The sequence below is a fragment of the Cydia strobilella genome, chromosome 8, assembly GCF_947568885.1.
Source record: "Cydia strobilella chromosome 8, ilCydStro3.1, whole genome shotgun sequence".
Classification (NCBI taxonomy): domain Eukaryota; kingdom Metazoa; phylum Arthropoda; class Insecta; order Lepidoptera; family Tortricidae; genus Cydia; species Cydia strobilella.
The window spans coordinates 12,753,667-12,776,109 of NC_086048.1; the positions used below are offsets into that span (position 1 = coordinate 12,753,667).

The 22,443-nt window shown below is 36.8% G+C and overlaps 2 protein-coding genes across 3 annotated transcripts in view; both read right to left on the bottom strand.

Moving 5' to 3' along the window:
- Positions 1-1,370: 1,370 nt before the first annotated feature.
- Positions 1,371-12,357, bottom strand: LOC134743654 (cytochrome P450 4V2-like). The gene is made up of 10 exons (XM_063677233.1): positions 12,204-12,357; positions 7,817-7,906; positions 5,486-5,596; positions 5,020-5,205; positions 4,424-4,620; positions 3,385-3,439; positions 2,714-2,918; positions 2,359-2,510; positions 1,940-2,119; positions 1,371-1,591 (listed from the first exon to the last, which is right to left on the bottom strand). The coding sequence occupies exons 1-10, from the start codon at positions 12,355-12,357 to the stop codon at positions 1,386-1,388; spliced, it is 1,536 nt and encodes a 511-aa protein (XP_063533303.1). The 3' UTR covers positions 1,371-1,385.
- A 7,111-nt stretch (positions 12,358-19,468) lies between these two features.
- Positions 19,469-22,443, bottom strand: part of LOC134743657 (myosin heavy chain 95F) — a 51,890-nt gene continuing 48,915 nt past the window's right edge. For both annotated transcript variants that reach the window (XM_063677241.1, XM_063677240.1), the window contains 3 exons: positions 21,502-21,687; positions 20,998-21,137; positions 19,469-20,705 (listed from right to left, as the gene is read on the bottom strand). In XM_063677241.1, coding sequence (XP_063533311.1) covers positions 20,998-21,137; positions 21,502-21,687 — 326 coding nt within the window. In that variant the 3' untranslated portion in view covers positions 19,469-20,705. The remainder of the gene's footprint in view (positions 20,706-20,997; positions 21,138-21,501; positions 21,688-22,443) is intronic.

The window sequence follows — 22,443 nt, forward strand, 5'->3', positions numbered from 1 at the left end:
ATATTTTGCTCAATTGTCATTAATTTAATGTTTAACATATTAGAATCCATGTATTTTGAGTAGTTTAATAGTAACAAGTAACTGTCAAAAAAAATTTTTTGTGACACTTTTATTGCTGACTGTACTTCTTCTCGTTTGCATGTCTATCGAGTACTTCTTGAGACCTATATAATGAGCCTAAACTTGATGTGTTTGTGTTTTTCCATTGAGGAGTTCTTTTGGCTACCTACCGGCTGCATCATCAGAACACCTCCATGTTAGCATATTATTGCATTGTCACCGGAATTACGATAGTACTCCAAATTTTAACTGAATCATATACCGGGAAATGGTTCGAATTTTAGTTACAAGATTTGAAGCACTATATACAAAGGTAGGTAGAAATACGCAGTGAAGCTAAATAAAAGTGTGTAATAAAAAATAGATTATTCAGTAGTGCCACACAAAAACAAAAAAAGTGATTGACCTATATATATGGATAAACGTTTTTTTTATTTGTATTTAATATTTTTATATGATTTTGACCCATGTTATTTCACTGATATGTGTTAAAAATGTTAAATATCAAACAGGCTCATCAACGCCATCTAGCCGAGAATAAGCCAAAGGTGTAGGCGCCATCTATCCGAGAATCAATTTTTCTTGATTTCCGAGGCACGTTTTTTCCTTAGACTGTATTCATCTTATACGGAGTTACATAGGTCTTTGATACATCTATTTGGGCCAGATGGCATCCTTCTAAAACAGGTAGTCCAAAGAAATCGATCGACGCATCGAAAACTCCTGGAGGAGCTTCTGGCCCATGAAGGCGCTAATGAAGGGCAGCCTTTCACTGATGGCACTAAAGCGCAAACTCGTCGACATGTGTATCTGCCTATTCTGCCTATCCTAAGCTACGACGCCCATACCAAACTTGGTCATTAACGGAAGCCCAGAAGTCCCGACTCAAGATTTGCCAACAAGCAATGGAGCGCAGCATACTTGGAGTCCGCAGAAACCGATCGGGTTAGAGACACCAAACTGCGCTCCAAAACTGGTGTTGTAGATGTGGGTGATACTGATAAGGCCGCAGGCCGCCAAGCTCAAGTCAAATCAAGTGTGATTGGGCGGGACAAGTTTGCCGAATGCTTCCAGATCGGTGGGACAAATTGGCTACCGAATGGACACCGCAGGTTAGCCTGGGCAGAGGCAGACCAAAGAAGAAATGGCGGGACGACTTCAGGCATTTTGCAGCGACTGGCGGGAGCATGCATCAAACCATGACGAGTGGCGAAAGAAAGGGGAGGCCTTTGCCCAGCAGTGTGACACAAAATAGGCTATATAAAAAATCATTTTGAACTTTTTTCCATAACAGTCTAAAAACAACACAGTTTATAGGATTCAATTCAATTCCCTCTTCTCTCGCTCTGATTTTTCGTTCTATCCTGTAGCCTTATTTCATAGTTATCCATGTCCCTCATCATGACGTCGAAAGAGACTTTCAAGGGTTCCTGGAGTTTGTGTTCGTCCATGTGGGAAGGCGGCAATATCCTGTAGCGGCGCATCGTGTTGGCCAACATAGTCTTCATCGACATCATAGCGTAGTTGTATCCTGAAAAAAATTATAGTAGCTACTTAAATCATATCACAATACATTTGAACACTGCTACATACCATCAGTTAACTTCTGGATCAATTTATATATCAATCGTCAAATCTTGGATTTCTCTACAACGTCAATACCTAACTACACGGCTGGTGTAGCAACAACCTACGTGAGTGGCCACTGCGAACCTCTAGCAAAGTCAGATAAGGCTCAACAAGTTGGAACAATGATGTGATCAAGTAAGCACAGTTAAAGTAAAGTTTTATCATTTTTAATGGGAGTAGATGTGGCTGTTTTCCAGTCGATATGGCGATGATGAAAATGATATTGAATTATGCTAGCTATTAAACATACCAAGGCAGTTCCTCATGGGCAGCGAGAAGGGCTGGAACTGCGAGGGGTGCTTGAGCGGCCCTTCCAGGAAACGCTCCGGGCGGAACTGCTCCGCGTCAGCTCCCCAGTAGGTGGGGTTGCGGTGCGTCGCCCAGATGTTCAGTATCACCGACACCCCGTCAACCAGAGTGGTGCCTGATGCTAGAAGTCATAATACTTAGTGGTCAATATTAAATTTATTTCTATTTTGTTGATGTTAACTAAATGTGTTTTTTTTTTTACGGCGAAAGTTGAGAATTGCAAGGGAAACATTCAGGAAGCTGAACGGCACCACTTTTTAGCCTGGCAATGTCAGGTTACTTCCGCTTATGGCCATCAATAGGTACCGTGACCTATTTGTTTTGGACTAATTACGATTAATTGGATTAATTTGTTCTTACGTAATTTCACGTCATTCATGACTTCTCTCGCCGTGACGGGAACTGGAGGGTACAGCCGTAAAGTCTCTTTGATGACCGCCTCTAAGTACTGGAGCTTCGGCAGGTCTTCCACAGTTAAAGCTCGGTCTGAGTTACCGAACACGACATCTAACCTGTGAGTGGAGCAATTACAATTACAACAATTAGGAAACAAATCAAATTATATCACTCCCTTTTTCTTTCTCAGGCATATGCCAATGTGTCAGCAACTGTCAAAACCACGCATTAGTCACGTACTTGACGTACTTGACCCTCCGAGAATAACTGTTTTTTGGCAAAAATAGCATTAGCGAGACAAATATGCTAAAGGCCTTACTCATGGTGTAGTTTCTCCTGGACGTGGGGATGCCGGGACAGCATAACGGCGGCGAAGGAGGCGCCCACGGCGGAGGTGTCGGTGCCGGCCAACACGATCACCATCAGCTCCTCGCGCAGCTCAAGGTCGGAATATTTCTTGTCAACACGGTCTGATGACTCTATCATCATGTCTAAGAATGTTTTTGGAGCAGTGTCGCTGATTTCTGTACAAAATGGTAGCGATCTGAGTACATTTATGTCGTAAGCACCAACAATACGATACATTCAATAGAAGAAAGAATACTTTGCCAATTGTAGTTGGTAATATTTCTTTAATACCAACTTACATAGGTATATACAACGCGAAGAATTGTAGGTACATTTATTTGAGTGCATGATAAAACGATGACGGAAGAATACAATTTCACGTGTTCAAGACGAGCCAGACTTAGTCTCCAACCACGTTAAGTTTACACTGACTTGGCAGTAACAATGTAAATATACATAATATATTATATTATATAGCCCATAATATATTATATAGCCCATAAGAGCGCCATACTTGAGGCATGAAAACTTAACAATTTTCGGGTATTCATTTCCTAAAACTTATATGTACCTACTACCTACTTAAATATTTAAAATTTACGTCCCGTAAATAAACTTCTAAATCTCCAGGTTCACACTTACCCTTATTGTCCCCTTTTTGAAATGTAGATAGTTGTTTTTGTTTTATTTTTATTACCTGTAATTAACAGGGACGAAATTAAATAGCTATATAATAATAAAGAAAACATACTTAAAGATCAAATGTTAGTCATGTAACATTTTGTACAAGTTAGGTATAATGGAAAGAATCGGTTAAGTGTATATAGTAGGAGGTAAGAGAAAAGATTTGCTCTAAACTGAACATTTACTAAAATATAACTTAATAATCCGTCAGTTATAGGTAGATTCATATTCATACGTGCTGGCGCGAATTTTTACTTAACTGTCAAATAAAACTATGAAAACGGATTATATCGCGGTGCGGTGCTTTCGTGAAGCAACCTAAACTTAAAAGAGCGCTTTAAGTGACAGAGGTACCTAATTAGTAGGTACCTACTCGTACAGTCACCTGCAATAATATGTTACACAACGAAGGCCGCAAAAATCTCTTGACACGATCTTATTTGTAGAGCCATATACAGGATGACCTTAGCCATTGGACAAACCCTGAAATCCCGCGTAGGGTTACTTCTCAGGAATGCTCTATCGTTAATATTATTTAATTAGAACAAAAGATAAAAAAATAAATTTCAAACAAAAACTAATTCCAATGATCGACAACAAAATGAAACATACTGTATTAATAATCATTGGCAGTGTTATTGACAACTTGTTCGAAAACGTGTGGCAATGATGACATTTGTCAAAAGTCAGAATCGTATTAATGTCATAAATAAAAAAGATAATCAATAAGGTCGAAGAAGGTTTCATACTATTTATTATCTCAGGAGCTATTAACACATACAGGCTGCTCCAAAGTAAAAAAATCGTAATTTCTTCGTAACTGCTACACCGGTTGTTATGATACTTTGTATACTGGTTCTAAATACCCTAATGCATATATATTACATTTCGGCTTTGTCCAATGGGTAAGGGTAAGGGCACTCTGTATAAGAGCGTGTCACATATTTTGCGGCCTTCGAAGAGTGAAATATTATTGCAGGTGACTGTAAGTACCTACCTCATCAACAAAATGACGTATGATTTTCCTGTGGAAGACAAACTTGTTGTATCTCGGCAGCATCCGGTAAATGAACTCCGGGTACATCCACGGCGACACCATTCGCTTCGCCAGTTCTTGCGACACAAAGTCGAACGCGATGAGGAAGCTGTGATTCGGATCCTTTTGACTATTCAAATCAATGCCTAATGTTGTTTCTACAAAAAAACCTTGGTTGTAGTAAGCAGGGTAACAAGTGAGGAAGTATCTTAATATTTTCCAATGTTAAGCACCATATAGTGCATAACACAATCGAACTAAGACAAAGCTCGAAATCTCTTGAGCAGTCCTAAAATTTGGTAGATTTATTATCCTTTATGATTTAGCTACAGTCGGGTAAAATGTTAATATTGACATAGTTCATGTCGTGTGCCATTGCAATTGCACAAAATGATAATGAATTTTGTATCACACAAATTTCAGGACTGTTCAAGAGATTTCGAGCTTTGTCTTAGTCAATATAAGATTTTTATAAATACCACATTGTTATGAGATTTTTAAAGGTGTCTAAAGAGTTGTTTATAAAATTCAGACATCAAAAAAACATTTCTACTTACCGCAAACTGAATCGAACGTGTAAGTGTTAAAATATCTCCAAACGGAGAAGTCGGCGCCTCCAGCCATCGGCTCCAGCATGTCGGCCATGATCATGCTTTGTCTATTAAACACTTTTACAAATTCGTTAAGGTTCTTCATACTAAAGACAGGAGCTAAAATTTTGCGCCGCGGCCGCCAAATGTCAACTGTAAATTGGAAGCAGTATTTTTAGGTATGCAATGATATCAATTATTTTTAATTTTTTGTCATAGTGCAGCTTTCAACCTGGAGGTTGAATGCACTCGATTTTCGAAATTTACGTAATTATTCATATTTATCGGGCGTAGATATTAAACGTGTTTGGCAAAGGTCAAGGAAAACCTCGTACCCTATCTACAACTACATATTATACATAAACGTGATATAGATACGCGTAGCGTAAATTGAAAGCTGGAAGTTGTTATGTAGGGTTATGTTATATTTTACCTGCAGCAAATATACTGCCATTGCCAATTAGTGTCCGTAGGAACTGAGTCACGTAGCCTTTCTCCATACAAGATTTCAATATTACTTCAGAGGTTTCCGGGTCAGCAACAACTGTTAGAAAAAAGCAAAGATGATATAATAGGATAGAGCGGTACTGTCATAGTAAATTGTGTAACCCCAGTAAATTCACTGCCATCTATCGACACACGATTAAAACTAAAAATAAAAATATCAAAAATGTATTTATATATGGAGAAATGATATTTTTTATTTGCAATATTTGCATTAATTATTTTTATATTATTTTGACCCATGTTTTTCACTGATATACGTTAAAATTGTTAAATAACAAACGAAACCGTCAACGCCATCTATACGAGAGTAGGCCAAAGGTAGTGGCGCCATCTGATAGAGAATCAAATTTTCTTGATTTTCGAGGAACGTTTTTTCCTTCGACTGTATCCATCTATTACCGAGTTATATCTATCTTTGAAAATAGGTAAGTACCTTAGTGTATTTAGAAGTAAAGAAAACGAGGACTTTCGTACATTGTTCCGTCTGTTCCTATCTTTATTATTTCATTTAATTATTAATTTAAGAATTTAAATCGGGCAATAAGGCTCGTATCTACTACAAATACCTTACAGACTAACATAATTATAGTAACCACCCCTATAATGGGACTGGCAGTCTGGCACCAGTAATAATGGGATGGTAATGGTATAGAAAAATCTTGTGAAATACGTATTTACCATCAGTTTTTAAACACTGGCAACATTGTGCCACGAACAAGAGCCATAGAGATGCTTAAGTTTTACTTATTATTGATTTTAATTAGTTTTACATTTCATTTACAGACCGGTCTGTTTAAGTTTACACGGGCTTCATGTTATGTTATAAAGACCTATGTAACTTTACTTGAGTGGCATTAAGGTAAGACATTTCATTCGGTTCTTGTCTGATTTAATTTCGTCGTTTAATTACTTATATAACAATTCAAGTCTTGGAGACCCTTGACTTCTCTAAGAATATTTTGATGATCGTTTTTTTAAATTATTGTATTGTATTGTATTCTTTATTGCAGATAACAAGATCCATATTGTATTAAAAACACGAGCACAATTAAAATAACAATAAATAGCACACAACAACAACACGCAACAGCAACAATACCACGCAACAATTATGTATGTTATCTCTGTTTTACATCTGTTGTTTGTATATTTTTATTTTTTTGTGTAAGTAATTCGACATTTAGAGACTGGATACATCTCTAACAAAGTATAGTATAGGTTTTCCCGAGGGGCTACAGTATGGGGTTCTTCAAAAAAGGAGTGTACAGGTTTTTAAAGGGTTGGCAACGCGCGTGTAATATCTCCGGTGTTGCAGGCGTCCATAGGCTACGGTAACTGCTTACCATCAGGCGGGCCGTATGCTTGATTGCCACCGACGACGTGGTATAAGAAATAAAAAAAAGTATGTAATATTTAATTGATTCCATATTTGTAATTGTTTTCTGTAATTTTTGGTTATTTTTATTGCCTGTAAAAAATTGACATGTAAAAGTGCCCCTGTGGCCTATTTGCTGAATAAATGTTTGTTGTTTCATACATCCCATGATGACTGGAGCAAAAACACATATGTAGTTTTAATTTGTTAATAATATTGAAACCAATTGCAGTATCTATAATTAAATACATGAAAAACATAAAAAAGAATAGGATATTCAACTTTTAACGCATAAAGCGGTAGAAATTTTGCAGGTGTCAGTAAAAAATTAAAAAATTGGCCTATACTTGGCTATATGGCGTTGACATCGTTTGATATTTAACAATTTTAACACATATTATGAAAGAACATGGCTCAAAGTCATATGGCGTTCTAAAAAAAAACATTTATCCATACCATATATAGTTTGTCAAAGGACTGTCTACTGTCTGTCTGTGTGTCTGTGTGTGTCTTTTCTGTGTGTGTTGTGTAAGGACTATTTCAAACATAGACAGAGAGAATCATACCTACTATCTTTGTCTTAAACTAAATACTCTAAATAGTACTAGCACCCAAAAGGATGAGTAGTTTTTTTTTGTTCTTATTTACTGACAATTTGGTTTGACCAACTATATATATAGTATATATATATAATTTTTTTGATATTTTTATACATTTTATTTTTAATCGTGTGTCGATAGACGGTAGTAAATTTACTGTGATTACAAAATTTACTATGACAATAACCCTCTATACTATATATTCTCTATGGTAATATATACATATGATCGTAATGTTGTCTATTGGAACAATAGTAATAACTAATAAAAGTTATATACGTACTTATATACAGCTTATTAGCCATCCAAAAAGATGTGACGCCGCCATTTTCAATGGCCAGCCGGCCCAAAGCTTTAAACCAAACGGTACCGTCTGCAAAAAAGGAGAAATTAAGAGACCAGCCGGGCTAGCACATGATTGGCGCGAGAGTATCTCGCCGCGACATAGACTACCCGTCCCTCTTTAATTCATACAGTTAGTAAAAGACGGGTAGTCTATCTCGCGGCGAGATACTGTCGCGCCAATCATGTGCTTGGCCTACTGATTGTTTAAATTAAATCTCCTTAACCGACATGAAAGAAAAGATCACGTGTCTCTGATAACAAGGGTACATCACCGGTCGGCAACCTTTTACCAGCCAAGGGCCACATAGTAGTTAACGAAGTTGACGCGGGCCGCATTTTGTGACTTTATCAGACATTGTCATTTGTCAATATAGACGGAGAGCTGGTGGAAATTTGGAGTAGGTCCTTGAGGCAAGCTGCAAATTTGTCTGATGCTTCTCCTATCTTACCCTACCTCAGCACTACAAGTCTGGCTGCAGGGTAGCGGGTCTAAACCAACCTATAAATTTTTAAAGAATTTTTTTTTTTGCCCAAAAAAGGTTCTTGAGGCAATCTGTAATTTTTACAAGTAAAAATTACATGTCTGCATAGTCATAGAAAAATAGAGCCAGACGATTTGGTCGGGTCTTTAACCTTGCCAGACGCGTGCAAAATAATTTTTCGAAAATTCAAAAAAAGGTTCTTGAGGCAGTCTGTAATTTTTACAAGTAATAATTAAATATCTAAATAGTCATAGAAAAAATAAGCCAGACGATTTGCTCGGGTCTTTAACCTTGCCAGACGCGTACAAAATTTTTTTTTTCATAAAATAAAAATAAATAAATTTGGCAGCTTTAAAAATTTTACAGGGTATTATTTCTTTTTCCTCGCGTTGTCCCGGCATTTTTGCCACGGCTCATGGGAGCCTGGGTCCGCTTTGACATCTAATGGGCATTACAGGGTATTATTTATAATAAAAAAGAAATCTAACAGGCAAATCATTTTGATGGGACTTTCTACTTGCTAGACGATCTCGAATCTAACGTAAGAGTATGCAATACACACTCGCAAGCATAAGTTTGTAATCCTATATAAATGCGATTGCGATTAAGTATTATGATATTACAATTATTTTGCACATGGAACATGTAAATTATATTTGCACATTGCGGGATCGGGTAAAATTTTTGACATGGCAAATAATACCATCAACACAAATTTTACTAATGTATACTACCTAATCCTATATCTCGCCTACATTCAAATTTGAGATGATGGCCGTGTTGCCAATGCTCCAAATAAATGAAAAAAAAAAACATTCAAATTCAAACTATCCGGCTATATTCAAAAATAATATGAATGAAACAAAGAAGCATCAAAAAATCTTCACAGCTAGTAAAAAATGTCTGGTCATTGTCACGGAGAAAAAATAATCTGTGTTATTTGTAAAAAAGACGACGGCAAAGTAATTGTTTTCGTTAATAAAACATTAAACAAAAGCCGCGAAGTGTTGCAAATAAGGAAACAACACGGATTAAAATATGATGATATTGATTTGCCAGTGGTTCCCGACCTGAAAGACGGATATCATGCTCTGTGTTATAGAAGCTTTGTGGCGTTGATGAAAAGATATTACAAAGATTTTTCAAATTATTCGGTTAACCCTTTGAACGCCAAGAAAAGCATCGTAAGAAGTCGTGGCCGTGGCGCCAACCGCCAAGAATGAACGAATAAACGACTATTCATAAGTGCTGGTTGCTAGGCCTACATGAATAAAGTATATTTAACTCAAATTTTATTTAAAGCACATACATAATGATACATATTGGATACAATGATACAATCCATAGGATGTTTTGATTATTTGTTGAAAACAGTTAGTTAGTCTGTTGTCTTTTGACACCTGTTTGGTTGTATGGAATTGTCTAGGAAGCAATTCATCTTTAGCTGTACATATATTTATGTAAATGGAGCGTTTTCAAATGATTTATTAGAATGATACAGATGAACCAAATAATTCGGCCGAATATTTGGTTAGGTAAGAACTGAGCCGTACATTCGGCCGATTTTTCGTATTTGGTAAACTCTATTTGGCCCATCATCTCTAATGTATATTAATGGACATATACACCTATTCACAGATAATGCTGAAGAATCCCAAGAGGCTCCTACGACTCCTTCCTCTGATGAGGAGTCCTCGGATGAACGGATTTATTCGGACGAGGATTAAATTTATAAAATATATTCTTTAATATTGATGTTGTGTAATTCAATAAATCAGTTCAGTTCAGTTTATTTATTTTCTCTGAGTTGATTTTTTATTCTAATAATTATTTTAACTTCTCAATGTTTCTTTCAATTCATAAAATTAACGGTAACTATTTATTAATTATAAATGAATAACGGTAACAATAACAAAAACATTTAATCAGTTACGAATTAAACTGTAACGTACTGCTACTCAATGCGTACTGCGTATGAGTTATGATTAAGTACTCCATTTTAGAGCAAACTTTTTTTTGATTATTCGGCCACCGGATACCGGATGTTCGGTCGACTCGAAGGCCGGATATCCGGTATCCGACCAAACCACTGTCCATTGCATCTATCGAACACGCAGAAACTTTAGGCCCTCTGGCAGGTATATTAGTCCCATCAAAAATGATTTGGCTTTTTGAGTTTTTTTTAATCAATATAACCCTGTAAAATTTTTTAAAGCTGCCAAAAAACTTTTTTTTTATTTTATGAAAAAAAAATTTTGTACGCGTCTGGCAAGGTTAAAGACCCGAGCAAATCGTCTGGCTTATTTTTTCTATGACTATTTAGATATTTAATTATTACTTGTAAAAATTACAGACTGCCTCAAGAACTTTTTTTTGTATTTTCGAAAAATTATTTTGCACGCGTCTGGCAAGGTTAAAGACCCGGCCAAATCGTCTGGCATAATTTTTTTATGACTATTTAGATATTCAATTTTCACTTGTAGAAATTACAGATTGCCTCAAGAACCTTTTTTGGGCACCAAAAAAAAAAATCTTTAAAAATTTATAGGTTGGTTTAGACCCGCTACCCTGCAGCCAGACTTGTAGTGCTGAGGTAGGGTAAGATAGGAGAAGCATCAGACAAATTTGCAGCTTGCCTCAAGGACCTACTCCAAATTTCCACCAGCTCTCGGACCAATATTACATACAAAATAGCCAGGGAGGCTCGCGGGCCGGACGTTAGAGGTTCGCGGGCTGCAACCGTTGGTTTACATGGTCAGGGGTCGGGTAGTCATACGGATGGGTAGAAAATTTGGAATAAAAAATTACTAGAGCGCGTCAGATATTCAAAGGGGTTGTAAATGGACCCTACAAAAGTGTCTATTTAAATAATCTGACGATTTCCGCGATCCATAATGGAATGGCAGTGTAACAAAGTTCCAAAAAAAACCGCCATGTTGAAATACTCGAGCGTGTCAGATTATTATACAGACAGGTTCAGATTGATGTTTCAGTTAACCTTAATCTAACGATAATGTGGAGCAGTATCCTTATTACGAGTTAATTTTTTTTTCCAGAAATTTAAAAATTCCTCATATTTTTTTATTCGTAAACTTTTTTTGTGCCTGAAAAAATGCGTAGAATGCCGCCAAGTAGACCAACATCAACCAACGGGTTGAAGAGATATCACAGTTCGAAGATTTTTTAATAAATGTTTAACATTGAATTATTTTAAGCTCGAGTAACTTCAAATTTAGTATCTTGGGCTTCCCTATTATTAACAAAACTTTAATAATTTGGTTAAAAGTTAAAAGCGTATTTTTAAAATAATGGCAACGGAATCGATATGAGGAAGCCGAGGATGGCAATACTTAACAATTAATTTTTACACCTGTATAAGTTCTACTTAACTTAGATAAATATCTACAAGTGAGATTAATTTAAAAATAAAAATCTGATAGTGAAAAAGTGAGTGAAAAGAGCTGGGCGCATTACTTCATAAACACTCCGGCTTGCGCAAATCGGCAGATTTTTTTATTTCGTTATTCTTGTATTATTCCCTTAAAAATAAAATAAAAATCGAACGCGCTCGAGTAAGTCAAGGTCGAGATTTTTTTTGCAACTTTGTGACCCTGCAACTCGCTTTACGGATCGCTAAAAACGTCAGCTTTGAAATGGGAACTATTAAACAAGTAGTTTATCCACCATTCGAGTTTTAACCTAAGGCTGAACTGGTTGAGCCTAATATGAATAAGTACACATCAGGATAAACTGGTAATTGATATAATCAATATATTTTTTATATGTAATAGTATTATAATTTATATGTATATCTAGGTAATAGGTAGAATAAAGAATCTTTACCTGTATCAGAATTTTTAACTAGGTATGCATGCCCGATAACCGGATAGCACTTTTCGCCGATCGGAAGGTCTGAATGGATCTGACAAAGTTCTGGCCTTCGCCGCCTGTAGAGAGTACCCACGATCACTGCCCCCAACACAAGCAGCCAAAACATTGCTCCACTCTCTTACTATTATTACTAATCCTATTTTTAAATATTTAGATTGATGGTAAGGAACTACTTTACACTCTTGTCAGATTATAACTGTAGAAAAATAGTACTGCAGATGTTTATGTAGGCAACTTACCTAGTTTTATCTAGTAGGTATTAATTAATCCACGCGCTTAAGTGGACGAGGGGGTCAAGCTTAATCTCACCAAAACTCACGTGGGGGAGATAGGGGTAGTTATGTTTTTCCGCAAAAAACTTAAGGTAAATTCCATTGTTTCTATACTTAGATATGTATCCAAAGCCTTAATTTGACAATATGTTGATTAATACGCACTTTATTCGTTTATTTGTTTCTAGCTGTTGCCCGCGACTTCGTACGCGTGGATTTGTATGTTGGTAGTTATATATTCTACATGAGCATAACATTAAAACATTATGCAGCAAAATGTATCAGTAGGGATGATTAATCATTTGTTAATAAATTATACAACGCATGAAATTTGTCTTTCACAAATTGCGAAGTTTCAAGCCCCTAACTGAAAAAAATTGGTCTGAATATAATCCCTCTCAGCCCTGTTAAAAGATTTCAAGTTTACTATTTAAAAAAAATGTTCGCTTCCGATGCAAACTTTATTAATACAAACTTTTCAAAAACGGGGAAATCAGTTTTGTCTATTTTAATATAAGTAATGCCCTTTTACATTTTTTTCATTTTCAAGTTCCTAGCTTATATGCCATAAAAATGTTTGATCTCCATACAAACTTTCAACCCCATTTTTACCACCCGGGGGATGAATTTTCAAAAATGCTGAAATTAGTTTTATTCTCTTTCAATGAAATATCTTTTTACGAAATTTCAAGTACCTAGCATAAAATATGCTTGGTAAGCAAAATATTTATCAGTACGGTTTTTACTCACTATTATTTTTAGTCGCTTTTGGCGACATGTTTCGGAAACCGTACTGATAAATATTTTGAAATATGTCTCACGATAGTTTAAGTGCGATGATGCTTGGTAAGCGTTGGGAATGCACCATATGGTTAGTAACGTTTTTTTATTTCTACCCACTTTGTAACCAAACGAATGTTTGTAATGATTATTTATAATGAATATTTATGTTACATTGTCTGCACGCTAGTCCTAAGATATATTATAATTTTTTTGTATTCTCAAGTAAGCGAATTTTGTAAATTCTTTTTGAGAACAAAGTTCTTAAACCATAAATAAAATTAGGACCCCTACAAACTTTCAACCTCTCTCTAACCACTTTAGGGGATGAATTTTTAAAAACGCTGAAATCACTTTTCCTGTATTATAATATTATGCCCATATACAAAGTTTCAAGTAACGCACTCGATGAAAAATGTGATCTCCATACAAACTTTCAACCTCTTTTCCACCACCTTAGGGGATGAAATTTCAAATACGCTGAAATTAGTTTTCTTGTATTTCAATAATATATCTTTTTACGAAGTTTCAAATTGCTAGCTTAAAATAAATCTTGAACCCCATACAAACTTTCATCCGCTTTTTAACCCCCTTAGGGGTGAAATTTCTCAAATTTTTATAGCCTAAAAAGTTAAGTTTGCATCAAAATCCGTTCAGCCGTTTTCATTTGATGCTCGGTCAAATAAACAGACAAACAGACAAAAATTCTAAAAACTGTTGGAACGTGTTCTGTTATAGATTCTAACTATTCTAAGTATCCCCAGCCAATTTTTTTTTTTCGAATATCTTCCATGTACAGACTTTCGACCCTCTTCCGCTTTATTATATTTATAGATAGATAAACTCAAAGTAAAGTATTTAATGAAATCAAGCTAAATATTTTACGAATCTTATAACCGCAAGGGGAGGTCGACATTTCACAGAAAGGTAAGGAACTAATAAGTAGAAAGAAACCATACCCCTAAGTAGCATAGGTAACTTTAAGAAAACCGGCCAAGTGCGAGTCGGTTTTATGCATTACGCATAAAACGTCAGAAAATCACGTTTGTTGTATGGGAGCCCCATAAATATTTATTTTATTCTGTTTTTAGTATTTGTTGTTATAGCGGCAACAGAAATACATCATCTGTGTTTAAACTGTCTAGCTATCACGGTTCATGAGATACAGCCTGGTGACACATAGACAGACAGACAGACGGACGGACAGCGGAGTCTTAGTAATAGGGTCCCGTTTTTATACCCTTTACGTACGTAACCCTAAAACGATGTAATTCTCTTGTTTCACTTCTCTTTCGGACAAATTTTTAGGTGAGTGCACTGTCCGCTTTAAATATACATAATTATGTTCATATTAGGTACCTATACTAAATCATTGAACATATTGATAGTAGTTAGTAGTAGTAGGTAGGAAGTTAAAAAAAAAATCTTGGCAGGTAAGTCATTTTTCTTAAAAATATATCAAATGCCGTTCAAAAAGTTAAATCGCCCCAACCAACCTGCGTCCTATTCATAATAAAAGCAATTATGGTCATTATCCACGTGTACTAGGAACCAGAGGGTCACGGTTCAGCGACAATACGGCGATGTGGCCCCGGGGTCAAGAACTACTTGGGAGGAACTTGCTCACTTCCGTGCGTCCTAAGAATATCGATTCGAACTACATCTTGGGGCACGGCCGTGCCCCCGCCAAGACGAGACAAAGGGCAAAAGGCACGGCACGTTTCGTCGTATTTTCGAACCCTCGTAGTTTCGGCTTAGATAATGCTAGAGAGCTGAAATTATTAATTTAGTATACCGTGTGATACTGATATTGTGTTCATTTTTATTTCTTTAAATTTATATTTTAAAACCATTTATTACCAATTTTAAGGAAGAGCGGTGCCTCTTAACACAGGTATTATATTTTCTTACTTAAAAAAAGGCACCAACACTTACCTGTATAAGTAATTCTTAAACGAAATAAACAATTTTTCATTTTCTTTTTTACCGTGTAGTTAGTAGACTTGTCAAAAACACCAAGTTTTATTAGGCTACCTATTATACTTTACTTTAGACTTTTTAGATACCTTAATTTTCACTGTCCGATACCTACATATGAAATTCGTGTCATAGAAAATACAGACTACTTCCTGAAGTCTTAGAAGGCAAAAATTTGGCATGTAGGGATTGGTCTGTATGCAAACACATCGTGACCAGAAATCTGTAACTTTCGCCCTGCAATCCCTTAAAATGGGGGTACCTAAAAATACAAGTTTTCGAAGTACAGATTTGATCCAGGTTCACGTAAACCAGCCAAGTAGCGCCCTCCATATTGGCACTGTTTCTTGTCGTAAACTTTTCAAAAATTCACTACACTGTTAAATTATCTAGGACTAAATACGAATATAATTGTGATTATTTATCATATCATTTCATATCTTTTATTTACAGCTAACGCCTGCGTTTTTCTTAGTGATGCGCCTTATCAATTTACGAGCAATCAGTTTATGCGTGACATCGCAGCCTTATAAACTTCTGGCATCAGCTCAGCTGTAAACATCTTAGACGTCATCCTGGCTCTACTTGCCACTGGCCTTCAGCCAGGGACCGGACAACCCTTTCCTCGATAAAAGCCTTTTAATAGGCGTCCCTTTAAGACGGCTAACCCAGAAGTTCGAACTGCTAGCCCATTCATTTGACTATCCCTGACCAAAAAACTTACCAAGGCCCTTTATAGGGCTACCGTAACAATTTAGCGCTTTTCTTTAAACTTTCCCTTATAATTTTAGCCAACTAATAACCAATTTGTAAGTGGCCAATATTAATTGACACGTATACATACGGAACCTTATGAAGCCGTTCGTATTCATAATGTATGAAACCTTTTACAATCTCTAATGAAATATAGACACTGACAATTCCGAACACGTCATATAAAGGTTACAATCAGAATACCGAAAATTGATTTACCTAATGTCGAATGACCTATGCTCGATACACCTATTTTTTTAAATACCTAATGGTCAATTAACCTAAGCTTATAACACCTAATGAACGAAATACCTAATGCACGTTTCACCTAATATTGTTTTACCTAAGCTGATTACCTATAGTCGATTTACCTAATACACGAAATACCTAATGTTGATATACCTAATGCACGAATTACCTAAAGCTGATATACCTATTACCTATTGCTCAAAACACCTAAATTTGATATACCGAATGAATTACCTGAAGCTATTATACCTAACGAACCAAACACCTAATGCACGGAATACCTAAAGTCGATATACCTAATCCACGTAATACCGAAAGTAGATATACCTAATAGTCGATACCCCAAAACTTGATTTACTTATTGAACGAAATACCTAAAGCTAATATACCTAATGATATTGGTCGTTAACGTTGACCCTCGAAGGCCTCGACATACCAGGTGGAAAATACTATTGTGAATGAATCTATTGTTGTCGAGCAATGTGTAATAATTTTGCATTTTTATATTTTTTTCCTTATTTTTGAGTAAATAATTTATTTGTACCTAGTATTAAATAATTTCACGGTTTAGACTCACTTGTTTAAGTCACTCGCGCGACAAGTTTCGGAGAGCCTAGGTCTCCTACCACCCAGGCGTAGGGACGGGCCAGGGGCCTGTAACCATGCATGTAACGGTCGCCGCGCTGTGCCCATTCGCAGTGCAGTGGCCCATAGATTGTTTTAATTTTGTTGGACGAAGTGAAACTTGGATTTTTTACGGCCGCAATGAGTAGGTGCGCGGGGCCCGTGGCATTTGCTACTTTGCCAAGTGGCTATATAATCCGCCACTGCTCGCCGACGGCCAACTTGAAGCAACGTGTTCCACAAAAGCATCATATGTAAGACCAGTGCTGATGTACCTAACTATGGGCGATGATGCAAGTTGCGTTGGATGTGTGATGCCTGTGATGTGACGAGGGTCAACAAGTTAACAAGATACGCAACGATCTTGAGTTTAATCCTGAAAGATTTTGTCATTACTTTTTGTGCTATTTTTTTATTTCCTCGCTTAATGCATTTCAAATGTTGTGTGGTTGTGATACAACTGTAGAAAGTAATACATTTTATCCCTAATGAGTATCGAGAGAACACGAGCGAAGGAAACTGTTTCACAACGACATGAATTGAAAAATTACTGTTTTATGTGTATATAGGTAGATATAATATAGTACAATAATAATAGATTGTCACATAATAATAGGTTCTCCATACAAAAGTAGTTACGCTCTCATTTTAAAACGACTAGCTAGGTTGCTTTGAAATTTTGTACCAACAATAGGATAAGGTATAAGGCCTTATTGTTCCAAAATATTATTTAAGCTAAAAAACCCGCCAAGTGCGAGTCGGACTCGCGCACGAAGGGTTCCGTACCATTACGGAAAAAAACAGCAAAAAAAATCACGTTTGTTGTATGGGAGCCCCATTTAAATATTTATATTATTCTGTTTTTAGTATTTGTTGTTATAGCGGCAACAGAAATACATCATCTGTGAAAATTTCAACTGTCTAGCTGTCACGGTTCATGAGATACAGCCTGGTGACAGACAGACAGACGGACAGCGGAGTCTTAGTTTTTACCCTTTGGGTACGGAACCCTAAAAACAGTATGCACGTCATCGATTATAAAAGAAATTGTAGTCGATTATATGCATACTGTTTTCATATTTCATTGTGTTAATATTTTATACTGGCAACAAAATGTCCTACAACAGAAAAGCCAATTTGATCCCTATCTTACAGGTTTCAGGAGCAGTTTCTTAGCTAAACCACGGACAGACGATTTACTATACTATGACAGATAGTATGATGAAACTTACTAGCATCAGCTCATCTTGCTCATTAGATATACATGACCAAGAATAGGGTGGGATTTTGCACTAATAGGAAGCTCTCTATGAATCTGATAGAGCCTTCGCAGTTGCCATCTGGAGCACACGACAAACACAACACCCGCCATTACTGCAACCAATACGAGCGACCAAAACATTGTTTTACTCGTATTGTAACCACTTAGCTATTATAATAATACAAACTCGGATCGGCACTCGGTACAAAATCACAATTGTACTTATATTTTACCGATACCTGAACCTATTGACGTACTACTTAAGACGAAAAGGGGACGACCGCCTCGAAAGTCGAAACCGGTTTTCCATACAAACGTATTCCTTACTTCCATTGCAATATTTTTACACAGTTTGATGCATTTTAATCATAGCTATGCATTGTTTTCGATTTTTTAATTAGGTATTATAAGAGTGGTTGGGAGCGCCTCTTATAAATAACTTATTACCTAATGCGCTGATACCTGAAGCGCTGGTGGGCTAGCGGTAAGAGCGTGCGACTTGCAATCCGGAGGTCGCGGGTTCAAACCCCAGCTCGTACAAATGAGTTTTTCGGAACTTATGTACGAAATATAATTTGATATTTACCAGTCTCTTTTCGGTGAAGGAAAACACCGTGAGGAAACCGGACTAACCCCAATAAGGCCTAGTTTTCCCTCTGGGTTGGAAGGTCAGATGGCAGTCGCTTTCGTAAAACTAATGCCTACGCCAATGCTTGGGATTAGTTGCCAAGCGGACCCCAGGCTACCATAAGCCGTGGCAAGGTGCCAGGACAACGCGAGGAAGAAGAAGAGTTAGGAGCGAAAAACAGGTTTCATACAAATTTTTAAAAGCTCTCATAATACCTAAAGTAAAAATCGATAAAAATCAAACTATCGGAGACAGTAATCGAACTTAAACTATGGTGAGACATATTTCAAACATAGAATCCGAAACATGTCGCCAAAAGCGAATAAAAATAATAGTGAGTGAAACCGTACTGATCTAAATATATCGGAGACAGCTATGAATAAAATACATCGTGTAAAAATATTTTCCATAATGTCAATATCCAGGGAGGAAAATGAGCTTCGCTTCGCGTTCGCAACCAAATCGTTCACGTAGGACACTTATATAGGTATCAAAGGATTGATTGAGCCGCTTCACTTCGCGCTCGCGCGTTGTTCGCGTACGTAAGACGCTACGTTAGGCTATAAAAAAAAATGTACTTAGCCAACGAACGCCAAACGCCAAAGTTAATAACTTACAAAAAACAACCTGTAAAACCTAAGGATATGTATTGGAGTGGGTATATAAAAAAAACTTGTTCAAATTCACGTTACTTTTATTTGGTAAAGCAAACACATTACATAAATACATAGCAGTATTCTGACTAAGCACTTTAAAAGGCAAACGGTATGATTATATGTACAATTGTACTTCATAAAACGATACCAGTTATAAAAAAAAGTTATACGAGTCTTCGAATAGGAATGCATGGACGTTTTGATTTGGAAATGTTTTATTAAAGGAATGTATAAATAAATACTGATAAAATACTTTCATACGTTTCAATAATACACATTGCTCTTACTACACTGATCAAACACGGAGTATAAATATTAGCTGTAAAATGTATAAGTAGAATTTTCAGTTAAACATCTCATCACGCGTTAAACACACATAAATATTTTATAAAATAGCTGCTTATTTCTTTTCCAGCACCTTATTAGCTTTTTGAAATTAATTTGATAATTTTGTTTATTATTATATTATTATTATTAAGTATGTACTTTATTTATTTAACAACTACAAATGTATACGACTTTTGCATTAATTTCTACAACCGTTTCATTCGAACTAGGAGATACACTGTTTTACACCCAAGACTAATTATTAATTCATTGTATTTCAAAGGGATATAAACAATATATAATTCATTTTTTTTTATTCTAAACTTATACTCGTATGTAATCTCCTGCTTGAATGAAATGCTAACTAGATATAACGCATCTAAATTTGTATATAGTTGCTAGGTTAAGGAATTTTAGTAGAAATACCATGGAATTGCTATAACATGTATAGATTGTTGTACAATAATATGTAAAATGCAATAACGAATTAATTTCGTTATTGAGAAGTGGGGGCTCTATTCCCAAGTATTATTCTATATCCCTTACTAGAAATTTATAAAACTCATGAAATCGTTAAATTCTTACAGGTAAATGGCAATCTTGTTAAATACATGCTCGCAAAGTCTTAACTCGTACTTTTTTCAATTTATAATATAAAATGTAAGCTCGAACAATATTTTGTTACAAAACTTCATGGCTCTAACGCTACAGTCTACCAAAATTCCTAAGCCTAATTATTGCACTTTGATGTTTATGATACTAGGAACCTGTGAAGGCACATCGAAAAGCACTAAGTTTCGTGTAGGTCTATAATTTACTCTACTAATTCTACTAAGATAGAATTAGTTATTAATTAAATTATTATGATACGTTGCGTTTCGCTGTTTATGTCTCGTTTCCTTGATGTCCGCCACGAATGTTGGGTACCTGTAGCATAAAACATAAGTTATATACGTGTTGTTTTTGTGTGTTACCTATCTGTTGTTATGATAATTACATAAGTGTTGTTGTGCGTTGCCTATCTGTTATTGTGGTAGTTACACAAGTGTTATTGTGTGTTATTTACCCATTTCTTGTTGTGGTAGTTGCACAAGTGTTGTTGTGGTGTTAGTCGTGTTACCTATCTGTTGCATTGTTGTTGTCGTTTGTTACCTAGTGTTGTTGTGAAAGTTACACATGTGTTGCTATGGTAGTTACATAAATGTTGTTGTCGTGTTACCTATCTGTTGTTGTGGTAGGGGGCGCCACCGTGGCGCGCCCACTCGCGCTCGAACTCGTGCTCGAGGATCTCTGCGCCGCGCTTGCGCGTGAGCCCCGTCTCGTCCAGGCTTAACTCGCACATCTGCATGTCGTCCACGCCTGAGACAAAATAAAATAAAATTAGGGCATTAAACAATCATTTTAAGCACGCAAGCGTATCATGGACCACGTGGCAATAAACGGTAAGGAGTGAAACAAGCAACATTACCAAATTTAAGCTTCTTGTAGCGACATCGACACTCTCAGAGCCAAATATAATCTTGACAGGCTTTAAAATGACATCATTTATAAATAAATTAAACTTCTTGCGCGGCATTACAATATTTGGTTTTGTCAAACTGTGCGGTGTACACAGTAGAGTGGCTCGCGGCACGATACACGTGGGATAATTTTGTATGCCGGGGTGCTAAGCGAATAGTTTAGTTGAGTGTACAATCATTAAATGTGTGGATGTGTCACTGACCGCTCTGCAGCAGCACGGGCGCCTTGTCCGGGTGCAGCTCCATCTGGCGCGCGACGTACTGCCCGTCGAAGTGCGCGTACCACCAGCCGCGGCGGTCGGCGGCCGCGGGCCGCACGAACGGGATGCGGAAGTAGCGGTGCCGGGCGCCGAGCACGTCGCCTTTGGCTGGCAAGCGGGGAGTCTTGGCTGGCCGGACAATATGCACACGTATATTAAATACAAGAGGGCGAAAGATAAAATGAAGACTTAGCATAATGGACCGCGGGCCAGGAACAGATTTCCATCACCAATCGCCTCCCGGGCGAAAACTCGTATAGTGGTTAACAGCTATGTATGATGAACCCTCGTGAACGTCAGCTGCCGCTCCGTTGGTGGGTTGAGGAATGGCAGCAAATAGTCTATAAAAAAATTTAGTCATCGCCTCCCGCTTGATACTTTGTCAGATGATAGTTTAGATGCTATTGTGAATAAACAAAATCGTCAGCCGATTGTATCGCTGTGGAAAGACCGTCAGCTGGTCACATGAACGTGTAAAAAAGAAAATTCTTTTCAGTCATCGGCGTCATCGCCTCCCGTTTGATACTTTGTCAGATGGTAGTTTATAGATGCTATTGTTAATAAAACAAATCGTCAGCCGGTTGTATCGCGGTGGAAAGACCGTGTTACGCGTTTCGGTGGCTGCCATTCCTCAACCCACCAACGGCGCGGCAGCTGACGTTCATGAGGGTTCATCATACATAGCCGTTAACCGCTATACGAGTTTTCGCCCGGGAGGCGATGACTGACGAAATTTGCGCCTGGCTCGCGGTCCATAATGACATTGAATTATCAAAATATTAAATATATTAAAACGGCTCACTCTGGAGCAGATGTTATTAGAATACATATTATTGACTGAGCGAACGCAAGGTCTTCGTTTTAGATTGAGATTTGCTTTCGTTA